This window comes from Falco peregrinus, chromosome Z (genome assembly GCF_023634155.1).
Source record: "Falco peregrinus isolate bFalPer1 chromosome Z, bFalPer1.pri, whole genome shotgun sequence".
Lineage (NCBI taxonomy): Eukaryota > Metazoa > Chordata > Aves > Falconiformes > Falconidae > Falco > Falco peregrinus.
Genome location: NC_073739.1, coordinates 40,756,781 through 40,770,838, shown reverse-complemented (window position 1 = coordinate 40,770,838; position 14,058 = coordinate 40,756,781). Strand labels below are relative to the sequence as shown.

Sequence of the window (14,058 nt, the reverse complement as noted above, 5' to 3'; positions counted from 1 at the left end):
AGTGAGTCTGTCCTGGGTTTTTCTCAACTTTTGTTAAATTTGGGTATGGCCTCATGCTGGGTTTAAGTCTATCCCAGCGTGAACTGCCTCCTGAAGGGCAATCATATTCTGTCCCCACCTGCATGTTCCTGCCTCTTTCCTTGAGTTGTCCTCTGCACTTGTGTAGCTTCATAAGAAGGAAGGCTGTGCAGAAATTTGAAGAAGACAGACACATTTCCTATTGTGGCATCTCAGGCTACGATTAGTTTAGGTTTTTGTGGATACACACACACCCTCATGTGTTTTATGTCTGCATTAGTCGAGTGGTTGGATGAGGTCAATCTGGAGAGGTTACAAGGACTTTGGAGTTAAGGATGTAAGTGATTTTTAAAAATTATTTGAAAACATTAAGTTGAAATTCAATAGCAGTAAGTACAAAGTATTACAGAAAGATAAATTCAGTGTGCAAATAAAAAAAGGGGAAAAGCTCAGAGAATTATTTTGTGGTTTTACCAATGTCAGCTCAGGTTTAATAGAGCAAACAGTGGGTTATAAAGGCCGGGGTTACAACAACACTTCTAGCTTTAGCAATATGAGTATTTATTGTCTTTCTTGCTGGGCCTTCCCAGCCCTTGTTGGTCTGTTGAATGACCAGGCTATGTAAATGGACTTAATTTATTACAGGCAAAATGAACTATTTTTATTCAGAGCACAATTTAAACTTTATCTTAACCATCTGCCTATTCTGAACTGGTGTGTTGAGGAAGAGTGACCTGGCAGTGGGAGTGGGGATTAGAAGGGGTGAGAAGCAAATAAGTGCAGTATAACTAGGTCCTCTTTATCCAAAATTTTAGGAAACATGAACACAGGGAAGCTTAGAGGGAAGAAGAAAGTTTACAGGAATGAATATTTATGTACATGTTATGAAAAAATGGATCATGCTGACAAGTGAAACTGAACAATTCCATTCTGCAGAGGTATTTAAAAAATAACAGAGGAGTGTTTCACATACTTCTGTCTCATCTCAAGGGCAAGAGCTAAATTATTCCACTGAGGACTCTTCCAGGCAATATAATTAGTCTATCAGATATGAGGTATGTATGCGATAGTGGAGGCACAAAAACCAATAGCGAGCAAACAAACAAAGAAGATATACTGTGAGAGTATTTTAAATAAATCTAGAGTTTGGATGACATGGATAAGAAAGGCCAAATGTGGTAGAAACGATACAGTTGGCTGATGAAAAGACATTTTAATGTGAACGAAGGGTAGCCTACCAAAATTCTTTCACATATGCAGGGCACATTTTAAATAGCTCCTTGCATGTATTTGAAAATTATTGCTTTTAATGAGTATTGGATGTGTATTTCGAGGAGTGCAAATACTCGGAGTTGGGTTATGAACTTTCTAAATATTTTAAATGAAGCAAACTAGGCAAGTATGCACAGTTAATTTGGGGAAATACGAGTAGGAGAGGGCAAGAGCTGGGAGTCCCATGCCTTATCAATACCATAGAACCCTGGAGAATGAAGCAGGAGTGTTCTACTAATACCTAACATTATTTTGTACAGCTAAATGTTTCCATATACAGAGGTATACGTCTCTAGTTTTTGGTCTCTGCTTTTCTTTAAAAATAGATATAAATGAACAACATGTGTTGTTGCTTGCCTGTAAAGCAGAGAATGCTGTGGTACTAAGAGTGTTCTAACCACATACTCATTTGCAAATACTTCTTGGTAACTTCCACTGAAATGATCAAAACAATCAAACCTGAAATGCATATTTATAATCTTTAAAATTTCTAATGCGATACATTTTATTGAAGCTTTAATGTTAAGTGTCAGCAATTGAAAAAGCTAATAATAGGGATGTAGGAAATGCCTAGTTACCATACATAAGCTAGTATTATATGTGACTGGTTCTTTATACAGGACTACAGTGCTAGACAGAGTTGCAACAAAACATTTTTTTAGGACTTTTTTCTTCTAAAATCTCAACTTGGATACAGTCTCAAGAAATGTTTATCAATTTTGTCTTATTTTGCTGTTCTGTATAGTTTTGTATTGTTGCAGGGAGTTAGGCTTCTGCTTTTCAGCAGGTAGAAGAAAATGTCTAGTTCTGTTAACAAGCCTTGCTAATGAATTATTATTATATACATCCTAGCAAGGGGCTTTATCTCTGCAGTTCCACACATGTGTTCCCAGTGGGCTTTTGAATTTCTAGAGGAGTTTTTCATTATCACAGCAATAAGGAATTCATGGCAATAATGAATGTAGAGTTCCTGCCTCCAGAGAATCATAGTATATAGTGGAGATGCAAAACCAAGGAGAGAGCTTATGTAATAGGTGATCAAAGCAGTTACACTAATACCAGCTTCTTTCCAGTTGTCTTAAATGTGATGTTTTTCTGTATGCTGTGTATGGGCTGTTACTGCTGGCAAAAAGGTACTGAATTGTGCTTTAGCAAAACTTCTGTGGATGAGTTTCTCACTAAGTTAAGAACTGTCCAGTGCAAGAATGTTAGTGGACAGTTTCTTTACAGCAGAATGAACAAATATCTGCATGTACAGCAGCAACTCTGATGCTTATTTAGAGTTACAAGATTGGACTTCAAGGTCTTTTACTACTTTTTAGCATTTACTTTTGGCCACGTATTTGTATTACAGAAATAATCTAAGTTACTGGAATTAAATTAGAGAGCTATGACCAAAAATAGCTTTAAGATAACCCTCTAAAACAGAATTTTTTGAAATAGTTTTTTTATAGTAGGTTTCTGATATTTCTTAATCTGTAGAACGCTATAGTAATACCAAACTGACTAAAATATTGTCACTGTGCATGACTATGATACACTAGAGAGCAGGGAAAGGAAGTAATTCCATTTATAATTGTATTCTCTTAACAGTGGGGGGGGGGGGGGGGTTGCATGTTATTTGGTGAGCAGTAACTCTTTGGACACTGCAGGCATAGACCAGATAGTACAGAAATAACATTAAAAAACCCCCAAACAAACCAGGCTTTTTGGTTTTATGGGTTTTTTGCCTCCTCCTCTGAATTACAATTATATATCTTCCTCTGGAATATAAAAAATATACAGAAAAATCTGTCTGTATGTTTGCAGTTGGGTATTGAAAAAAAACCAATGATGAAGCTGTTAGAAAATATGTTTGGTTTAAGGATAGGTACACTATGAAGTATCAGAACTTCAATTACCATAATGTAGACAGAAATTCGCTTTGAGGACATGTATCCCAAGATTGGCAAATACCTTCATAGTCATGTACTTCCCTGGAATTTTTTTATGTTCTTTTCAATACAATTTTCCATTTATTGTTGCAGATTATACTATCCAAAGTCTTTCTATTTAGAAACTCAGCAACTGATTAGTGAAGTATGCGGTACCTTCATAATGTAACTCCTACTTTTAAAAAGGTAAAATTGGTGAAATTATTACAGAATTAACTAAGCATGCACAATTACTTTGTCTTAAAACTGCAGTGTGTCAGTTCAGTTTCTTTCCCAGTTAGAGCTCTAAATAGGACTACCTTAAATTACGTGAGACACAGCCTAACTTCATGTAACAGAACCACACTTTGCACAGAAGACAAAGCTTTTTGCTAATTCAATATCAATATAGAATTATCAAAATACAGTGCAAAAATAGATATTCAAATGAGTGAGCCCCCAACACTGTCAAAACAGAATAACATATTACCTTATTCGCTGCACTGTTCTAATGTTCTGTAGACTCCTTAAAAATAATTAATTTAAAAATTGTTCAGAGGTCCAGAAGCAGACACACCTGAAAACAGCCATTAAAATTCACTTGCTAGTGTCTGGAGATAGAGAGGCTACCTAGAATTTTTGGAAGCTGATGCATCTAAACTTCAGGTGATTTGAGATAGGATTAAACAGACACACTGTTACATCTGAATTAAAGATGTGTCAGAGTGTATGCAGTAACAGTTGTTACTTGTCTACAAGTGTGTTCATCTTGTCTGCTGCTGTATTTGTAAACAAGATCAGACCTTTTCATCTCCACTAAACAGATGCGTTGATCTGAAACTTTCAGCTGTAGAAAATTAATGGTGTTTAGCCTCATTGGCCTCTGTTCAATTGTCTCTCAAATTTCATGGGTTTTATGTTTAGGTATTAATAGTTTTGAAAAGAATTTATATTTATAGAATTTATTTTTTTTAATTTAAATCCCCACAATTAATTGAAGAATTAATTTGGATTGAGTTTATTTGTATGGCAGCATTTGTCTCCTTTTAATTTGCCCTGTTAATTAATGTTAAATAAATCAGACAATCCTCTAAATACAAAGTAAATGTGACATTGTAGGCATTGAACTGCAGCTTTGCTATTTATTTTAGGATGTTCAGAGATGCTTCTTGCCATGCTAGCTGAGAATTTGCTGTAACTTAGTGTAATTATCTTAATACTTTTGTGGTAAGAAATTAATCACATCTTCCAAATGTAAACCAGAAAAGCACAGATATAAACATTTATAAGTAAATGTTATAAGCATTTATTATATTTGCTTATTGTAAATAAGCAAAAAATGTTGATGCAATTTAATTTAATGCTTTTATAGGTATTTGCTTATTTTCCAGTGAGGAGACCTCTTGTTTTCTGTTAAATGCTGTTATCCCAAGTGTTAATGGATTTCCAGCTATTAAGAGGTAATCATATACCTTAAGTATTTAATTATAAATTTGAAAAATCTTCATGAGCAAATATTTGGAATGCACTCATAGTAAATTGGCTCATTTTCTTTTAATTTACTGGAATTGCTGGTATAGGAGCAGTTGTAATGTGGAAAGCATATTAATCTGTGGAGACGCATTGTATATACAAAACTTATATGAGGTGATTTAGGCTCACTCTTGTTACTTAGATTCACAGCAGAAAAATAATTATCTTTTGAGGTAATGCATTTGAAATAAACACAGCAATGTTAAAAACAAACAGTGCAGTAATAAATTCAATTAGATGTTGCATAATGGTCTATCTGTTTTAAAGGATTATCGCTGGTGAAGAGAGCCAACTGGAGCCCTATAATAAAGTTGGTTTCTTTCAGGTTAAAAGCTGTCTAGAAATATTTTCACTTTCTGAAAAATACAGCCAGTGGTTCCTGATGGCAAATCCTGAAGCAGCTAGCTTGATGCTATGCTGTGCAGACACATTCACCCTTTGGTGACTGTATAATTTTTAATAAAGGCAACTGGACTTTAAAAAATTTCTAGATTTAGTGTGTATCAGAAATGGTTGTGAAGTGATTCTGATTTCTTTTTCCTTTTTTTTTATAGAACGTGAAAAGTGGAGGAACTGCAATTAATTTCAGTACTGTAATAATCAAAATTATTTTTGGCACTGAGGGTCTGAATATCCTTGCTCTTTATGGAGACATCATATGTAAAAAATGTCTAAGGCTTTGTAAAACTGTTGCCCAATAGACTGGAACATGGAGACACAGCTAGAGCCCATGAAGGATGACTTGCCCTTAATGGCCAACACTAGCTACATGCTTGTAAAGCACTATGTATTGGATTTGGATGTGGATTTTAGAAGTAAAGTTATTGAAGGCATCATAGTTTTATTCTTTGAGACTGGGAGCCAGTACAGGAAAACCAGCAGTACTGGCAAAGAAGGCTGCCGGTCACAGTTTGATGAAGCCTGTAAAAGGAGGGCATCTGAACCCTGCCACATTCCTGTGCCAAACCTGAGTGCCTGTTCATCTAAAATGGAATGTAATGATTTTGCTGTCTGTGGTAAACATGAAGAAGATACTTCTGATAAAAATGGTAACCACAGCAATGAGGAACAGGCTTCTGGGATGTCTAGTTCAAAGGACTGCTGTGACATAGAGAATCATGGGAACAAGGATTTTCTGCTGGTATTGGACTGCTGTGATTTATCTGTGCTAAAGGTTGAGGAGATAGATGTTGCTGCTGTGGCAGGCATTGAAGAATTTGTAAGGTCTGCCAAGCTAACGGATAGTTCAAAGGAGCTGGAAAATCTCAGGAATCAGATTGTACATGAACTTGTGGCTTTACCTGCAGATCGCTGGAAGGAGCAGTTACGGTATTTCACTTGCTGCAGCCAGGCGCCTGGCTGTGGAGAGCTTCTGTTTACTACTGACACTTGGAGCTTGGAGATAAGGAAATCAGGAATTCAGACGCCAGCAGACTTTCCTCATGCAATAAGAATATGGTACAAAACCAAACCGGAGGGAAGATCTGTTACATGGACTACAGACCAAAGTGGCAGGTATGTAACTGTTAGCTGAAAGCTTTGCACACATTAATTTTAAACATAGGTGCAAGAATGTATAGTTGCATAATGCTGAGCAACTGTGAAGATGATGAGCATTCTTTTCCATTGTTTTCATTTTGTCATTGGTTGAATCCTGTTGATGTCCAGTAGGAGAACAAACTCTCTGCTCAAGAAGTCCCAGTGGACTTGCAGACCTCAGGCCTGTCTAAATGATTGTGTTTGCTCTTTCTGAGTGGGAGTAAATAATTGTTGTGTATTGCAATAAGTGTGTGCAGGGAATGATCGCATAGGGGAAGAGAAGGTATGCATGACAGCTTTTTTTCAGTGTGATACATAGTGTGCTTTTTCCTTCCTGGTTTAAACAACTGATCATGCCACATAAAGATCAGTATTCATGCTATTAAATTACTTCACAACTATCTTTTTTTGTCTATTTAGAGATGCAGTCTTTTCCTGTTTAGTCTCTCATAATCAACTTTTAAAATCTCCTTCGTCTATTTTGTAAAGTACATTGATGACAGGAAATGAATGGCAAACTGAAACTCCAAGAACTGACATTTTATCTAACGTTTGTGAAAGTACACAGTGCTGTACAGAAATCTTCAAGATAAGTTCTTTATAGGAGGGAAACTACAATCCACTCTTGACTTTGACAACTGTAACTGTTTTACTGTAGTGTTCAAAGCTGGATTTTAATGGCAGTTCTTTATGATGCCTAAAAAAGCAGGAAGAAAGTTGGAAGATGAGGAAGAAATTTAATCTGACTGAATACTTGCTTTTCATTCTCCAACTAGAGATACATGGTTACCTTTCATTTAATAGAAATTGAGTCTTCTCACTGGCATCCCTGTTAGGAAAAACTTTACCTCTGCTGCTAAACTATGATCAGCATCAGGTCTAGGAATGTCTCAGTCATGTTCATTACCTCTTTCCCTTCCCCCTGCCTTCCCCACTCTTCAAGGACTTATTTTTGGTATGAGTTTAGGAAATCTAATTCAATATATTGTGTTCAGTTATGAAAAGTTAATTTTGACTGCTTGCAAAGGTGGGGCAATTGCCTGTGATCACACCACATATCTGCGTCTACCTGCCTCTTACTAAACTCTTCGAGACCAATATTAGTTAGCAACGCTTACCTGGTGTAGGACTCCTTTCTGTGTTTCCTGTTTTGAGCATTTGGAGTTTCCTTTTAAGCATCTGAATCACTAATATCTTTCCCTTTCACTACAAGGCATTATCCTTACTTCAGAGACATTTCATGGCAGCTGTACACAAACACATGGAATTTTATGGATCAACAAAGAGGCAAGAAAAGATGGCTTGACATTGGTCAAGCAGTCTGTTAGTAGCAAACAGTCTCCAGCTGGTTTATTTTCAGTCTTTTGTAGGGTATTCCAGAAACTAATTCCTGTCAGAAAATGAGTTGTCATATCACAGTCATTAGAATCTTTCTTGCTATTTTTTAAAAATCAAGTTTTGTATGTGATGAATCCGTAAATATAGTGGTAAAGCTCATTGTACAAAGTGCTGGCATATTTTTCCTTCCCTCTCTAAAAATAAAGCCCATTTATAATGTTTGGGGGAAGTACTATTATGTTATACATATAAAGGGAAATTCTTTAAATTGTTCCAAGTAATGCATGTGGTGCTTTTTTAGGCAGATGTCAAATCCTTTCCCAGAGGAGTCTCTAATCTGTGGTTCTAACCCGAAAGAAAAGTGAAGTGACTAACAAGGTACAAGCATTGTGTGGCCCCTTCTGTTTCCTGTTATTTAACATTGATACAATGTTTCAAACTTGAACCTATGCAGTATTTTGTAAAGACTTGCATTTTATTTGTTTTAAACAAAGATGTATTATAACATACAGAGAAATCCCTTAAAGCTTTGAGGGATGAGTTTAGGCAAGTTGAAATATGCAAACCTGATGTTAGCACAGCAGGGCACACTTCTGTTTTCAGTAGAGGAACTGAACACATACGATTTCACCATTGCTCTATTTGGGCTTTTCATTCTAGAAAATACATTAATGGTCAAGAGGCAAGGTTTTTCTGTAGCCTTAGAACATGTTTTTTGTAATAACATGCTTTCTGGGGCCTTTATGCCTAAAAAGGGGGCAAAATAGAGGAATATATGAGCAAGTGTCTGTGGGTACATGCACATGCACACACACACACACACACACATATACACACACACTTTTTTTTTTGTCTCTCCAGAAGTTATACTTACAAGGAATATGTCAGCTCTTAAAATTGGCACGTAACTTTTAACAGTGATAAATAACATCATTATTAAAATAGAAAAAAAAAGAAGAGCAAAATAGAGGCATAAATGAGTGAGTGTATGTGGGTACATGCACACACACACACACACATATACACACACTTTTTTTGTCTCTCCAGAAGTTATACTTAAAAGGAATATATCAGCTCTTACAATTGGCAGGTAACTTTTAACAGTGATAAATAACATCATTATTAAAATAAAAAAAAAGTTGTGATTATAATGTTTGTAATATATTTATCATGAACAAAGAGCAGTTCTGTTTCAAAGATCTGAATTATTTACTAGCACAGTACAGCACTGGGGTTTCAAACTAAGAAGGTAATGTTGCAATTTTAACAAAATTATACTTTTGTTTGAAGTATTCTTATTAAGTATTATACAATGATTTAAAATGCAAACTCATTTTAGACACTATAATAACCACTTTGTGGAAGGAATAATGTGTATAAAGCATCTTTCATTACTGAGAAGGAGAAACTTTTTTGCCAGCCTGTCAAGGTATTTAAGCAGTTTTGCCTAACTCTTAGGAGTATGTAGCAGTGTTGAGTCAGCATGGCTACTACATATTTCAAATTAAATGTTTCTCATGATCATTGTTAAGAATCCTTATTTGTTAAAATATCCTGGGATCCCATCTCTTTATCTTTAAGAAAAGGATTAAACATGTTTTGGGTTAAAATTAAAGAGGTGATATTCCTAGCAGACAGCCTTGTAAATTCACCTCTATCTGGAGAGTCCTTCCACCTTTTTTTGTCCTACGTATTGACACTTCTAGTGCTATCATAAATTAGTTAATGGTTGTGTTGATATGGATGAGTGACTGGAATGAAACTCACTTCCTCATTGTGGGATTAGGAATGAAAGGTTATCTTTGATATGAACAAAATGGTAAAATCATTGGAACAATCTGAACAAAAAACACTGAAACCTTTCAGTACTGGTTTATAATCCAGTAAGATACCTGTGCATTATTTACCTTAATATACATGAATAGCTACATGAGTCAGTCAGGTGCATGCATTTATTTTTTCAAGTTGAGCCCTAGAGATCAGATACACAGAAAAGGACATTCTGGGAAGGGTATGGGCTGAGTTACACCAAGTGTATGATTTTCATGGCAATGCTATGGAAAAAGTGTATTTTTAGATGATATTAAAAAATGAGCAGTTTTGAGGAAATACTGCAGAAAGAGTTAATCTTGTGCTAATTTTCCAAGGCAGGAAATACTGGAAAATGTGATCTCCTTAAAAAAAATGGTTATGATATCTTGATATTTATTTGACCAATGTGAATGTCTTAGTTTTTAAAAATATTCTGTACCTGTCTAATTTGTTATCTTTATAATATTATTAGATTAAAATATGAATGTATTTTTAAAGAATTCAGGAAATGTTTTTGCCTTTATGAAAGTTACAAAGGTGGATACAACAAGCATCAATGTTCAGTTTGGGAGAAGTGCTAGTCTATGTTCTGTAATTAAATGCTTTCTTTCAGATGCAGTGTTCAACTGTATCAGAAACATCACTGAATTACATGGTTCGTCATTTGTTATAAATAATCTTGCATCTCTGTAATGTGCAGCTGAAGCAACTGAGGCAGACAGTGATTAGTAGAATATCCAAAGAGGTGATACCTAATCTAGCAATAAAACAGGCTTTGGTTTCCTGTTTAAATAATTTGATGTTACTGATTCTGCTGAAACAGCAAAGAACTAGTAGGAAAGTTCTGCCACACCTATCTTGATCTGTTCTGTGGACTGATGTTAGGGGCCGGTGTCAGGCTGCATGTCACTGGCAGGGAGGTTAGCACAATTCCTCACTATTTTTTGACTGCAGATAAAAAAGAGAGGTTTTAGCTTTTTAAAAACTGGTTGTTTGAATCCTGCCTCTCTTTAAGACACATACATTTTGAAATGCAGATCATGTTCAAAGAGAGTAGTTGCAATTGTTCGATGCTTTGGTGATGAGTGCTATTCATAAATTTGGTTACTTCTGAAGTTAAGCTCTTCAAAAGTGGTACTCTTCTTTGGCAGTATAGTCAGACTGTGTTATGTAGTGTGTTGCATATAGTAAGGACTAAATAAATGTTAAAGTACAGATAGCAACATTGACATTTTTCATTTTTTACTATTTTAACATTTAGTTCATAGTTGATATCCCCTTTTGAAAGAGACTGAAATTTTCATAAATGTTCTAAACTTGAGATTTTTTATAAATATTCAGGGTAGTGGAATATTTAGTTAAAGCTTGAAGTTGGAAGTGAATTCTTTAGTAGTGATGTCTAACTTCCAGGAGAAATACATATAGTATTCTACACATAGAATTACACATAGAAGTCCATGGTTATGAACTTTCTGTATGTGGAAATACAACCTAAAGTGTTTTTTGTAGTTGTAAGCACCATGTTTTCTAGTGTCAGTCTCAACAATGACATTTACTAAAAATCAAGGAATTTAATTTAATACATTTTAAGTATATGTAATTTCCTTAAGATTCAGAACAGTTTGCAAGAATTATGGAGTTGTTTTATCTAGAGATTGCTGGAGAAGCAAAATGTCACCATTTTGCTTGTGGAAGGATTCCTTTCCAAACCAAAGTCCTAAAGTTTTGACTTAAATTGTTGAAGTCTATTATCTTTCATGTCCTACAGAGGTCAAATAACCATCTAAATGTTGCAGACTTGTTCTTTGTGTCCTTTAGTGATTGGTACTTAAGAGTGAAGGATTTGACGTGGCTATGGTGAGTTAGCAATTTGCAGTGGATACTGTCTGGGCATTTGCTACAAGTCATTTGCAAAGAGCGTAATTGTACTGACTCCTAGACTGAATCACACAATTTCTCCCTACTCAGTCTAAAGTCTTCCAATTACCCTGAAAGCGTAATGCTTTGTGTTTGTATTTTCTGTCTCCAAAGTGTATTAACGATATAGAGTCAACCACAGAGCTATTTTGTATTAACAAAAAGAGGGAAGAAGGTAGAGCTAAGAAGAAATGAGGTAGAAGCCTACCAAAATACACTTGCTGAAAGAAGCACTTTTGATCTCTGGATTCCCTCCACCACTGGTATGATGGCATAGGTGTGCATGCAGCTGGGTGGTAAGACGTGTTAGGGGGCTAATCTGACTGAAAATAAAGAGGGGAGAAGGGAATGCCTTATAAGAAGCAATTGGAATATGCTACTGAGGTTACTTTGTGAGGTAGTTACCTGTTAATACTGATAATACAGGTTTGTGCCAGTATAGCCATCTACCTGTAGGCTTTATGGAGTCTGAGGCATCCATTGAATTTTTGTAATATATTTGGTATTTTCAAAGCAAAATTTTCCAGGGTAGAAATTGGAAAAATGAGTCAGATTGTCACAGTTTCAAACTGCAAATTAGAAAATGTGTCATGAAAATAGATGTTTATTTTTCAGTGGCATGGGCTTGCAGCATTCTGTGCCCTTGGATGCTGGAAATGCAGGAAGTGAGTAAAGAGCTTGTTTGTCTTCATGGGCAAGGATTGAGTGAGTAAGATGCTCCAGAATCCAAGCGAGTCACAGACTAAATCCTAAGTGGCTACCATCAGCTGTGGGGAATTCCCTTCTGTTGTTTTGTGTAATTTTGTTCCCAGTGATGAATATTTATGTTTGTGTAATTAGTGAAGCAGTCTGAAGTTTCCTGAATTACTCCTATCTGATGCAATGATTTCTGAAGAAGAACAAGTGGTATCAGGAATAAAATGGAGAAGTAAAATAAAAATATACAAACCACAACAAAAAAGAAGGTAGGCAGACCTAGAATAGCAAATGAGAAAATGAACTGATTTGGTATTTCTGGAAATGTGGATGGCAATGAACAAACATTTCTAAAAAATCTAAAACAGCTCCTCTGGATTAATTGTCCTACCTAAAAAGGTAGACCATGAGATATGAGGCTTTTTTAGTGAACTTAATAATACTTTTTCAGAGTTATAGCAAGCTTTTTTGCCAGAAAACACAAATGATATATATAGGTGAAGTAAGTGGATGCCTGTGCCACAGGACAGAAGAGGGAAGTGGTGGGTAATCATAGAAGCACTGTATACTGGAGTACAAGGGGCAAGGCTGATGGTACTCTTCAGGAAGAAGTAATACAAAAAGCAAGTTGCTTTCCTAAACTGTGCCAACAAGAGGACCATACTAGATCAGAGGAGGCTGAGAATGAAACAGTATTATGGAAGTACCATTATCCATATAAAAAATTAAAGTTGTAGTGTTTTAATTTTCAAATCTAAAAGGGAAGTGAAAACACGAAAGATTATAAAGAGCCAGTGATAAGGGGAATACTGAGTCAAACAAGCACTTGTGTTTGTGAACTGGCCGGCCAAGAAACCAAAGTAATCTCTGATTTCAGAATAGAGTTGAGAAAGTCCAGCTGTATCACAGTTCATACCCATAGGAAAACTGTCCTCTGTTTAAAGACAGAGTCTTACAAGGGATTGTTTTTTGGTTTGGTTTTTTTTTTTTGTTTACTGCTGTGGGAATAGAACAATTAGGAAATCTCCAGTTTTCTGTGATGATAAATTAGTTATTTCCAATCCAATTACCATGCAAACAGGAGCTATGGTAATGAAATTACATCTTGTTTAAATGCAGTCAGGTGGTACTTCCTAAGGAAGTAATAAAAGATGTACAGGGAATGGAATACCTAAGTGATTGCTCGGTTGTGTGACTTCAAATTTAGAAAACTTTCTCATAACAACATGGAAGAAGCTGTTAAGTATATTGCATTTGCCAAGAATACTGATCAAAGCAAGTAAAAAAATCATTATTGTTAGAGGCAAAGTGGGAGCACAATAAATATGAAATTGATTTACTTTGGATGAAAAAGGTATGCCATGTCTTAACCTTATTATCCTTGCTTCCCAGTGATGACTATACCAAAAGATAAAACTTTAGAACAGGAGCTTGTGCATGTACTATGTCTAGAAGAAGCAGGATTGAAATACCTGAGTGGGCCACAAATTAGTGGGCTAAAGTCCAAAAAAAATTACAGTGAAATATCAGTTTATAAATGTAGCTATCCAGCTGTTGGAAAACCGGCATCAGAGTAACAGACATTACTGGAGAAGCTGGTGGAATCACTCCTCTCATAATCATATTTAGTACTTTTAAAACAGACAACGGTTTGAAAAAGGTGTGGATAGTTATTGGCCGATGTTTTAATCACAGAAATATTAAAACAAGAGTACCTGCTCTCTTGGAATCTGATGACAATCACTGGCACCTTGCAGATGTGTAAATCAATAAGGCAGAACAAAAAAATTGTTGTGATTTAGATGCCAGGAAATCCTGCTGCGTCATGGAAATGCCACTGTAATTTAGAGTAAGAAACAGCTACAAACAGCAGTGATTTTACAGGGAATTGCAGGAGGTTACCATCTTACATAGGATGTACATCCTTACATAGGGAGTGTATTTTTTCAAATACAGGAAAGGGGTAGAGTTGCTGAGCTGGACATTTTGCTTGAGAAAGCTTCAAACAGGCACCAGGCAA

The 14,058-nt window shown here is 35.7% G+C and overlaps 1 protein-coding gene across 10 annotated transcripts in view; it reads left to right on the top strand.

Annotated features, from left to right (window-relative positions):
• AOPEP (aminopeptidase O (putative)) overlaps positions 1 to 14,058 on the top strand; it is a 206,513-nt gene that overhangs the window by 8,993 nt on the left and 183,462 nt on the right. For 8 of the 10 annotated variants that reach the window (XR_008744745.1, XM_055790627.1, XM_055790626.1 and 5 more), the window contains exons 2-4: positions 3,318 to 3,410; positions 4,576 to 4,663; positions 5,291 to 6,251. Coding sequence is in view for 9 of the 10 variants with exons in the window: in XM_055790627.1 (XP_055646602.1) it covers positions 5,446 to 6,251 (806 nt within the window). In the remaining variant the exon portion in view is untranslated. The remainder of the gene's footprint in view (positions 1 to 3,317; positions 3,411 to 4,575; positions 4,664 to 5,290; positions 6,252 to 14,058) is intronic. The other 2 variants (XM_055790623.1, XM_055790625.1) reach the window with 2 other exon arrangements.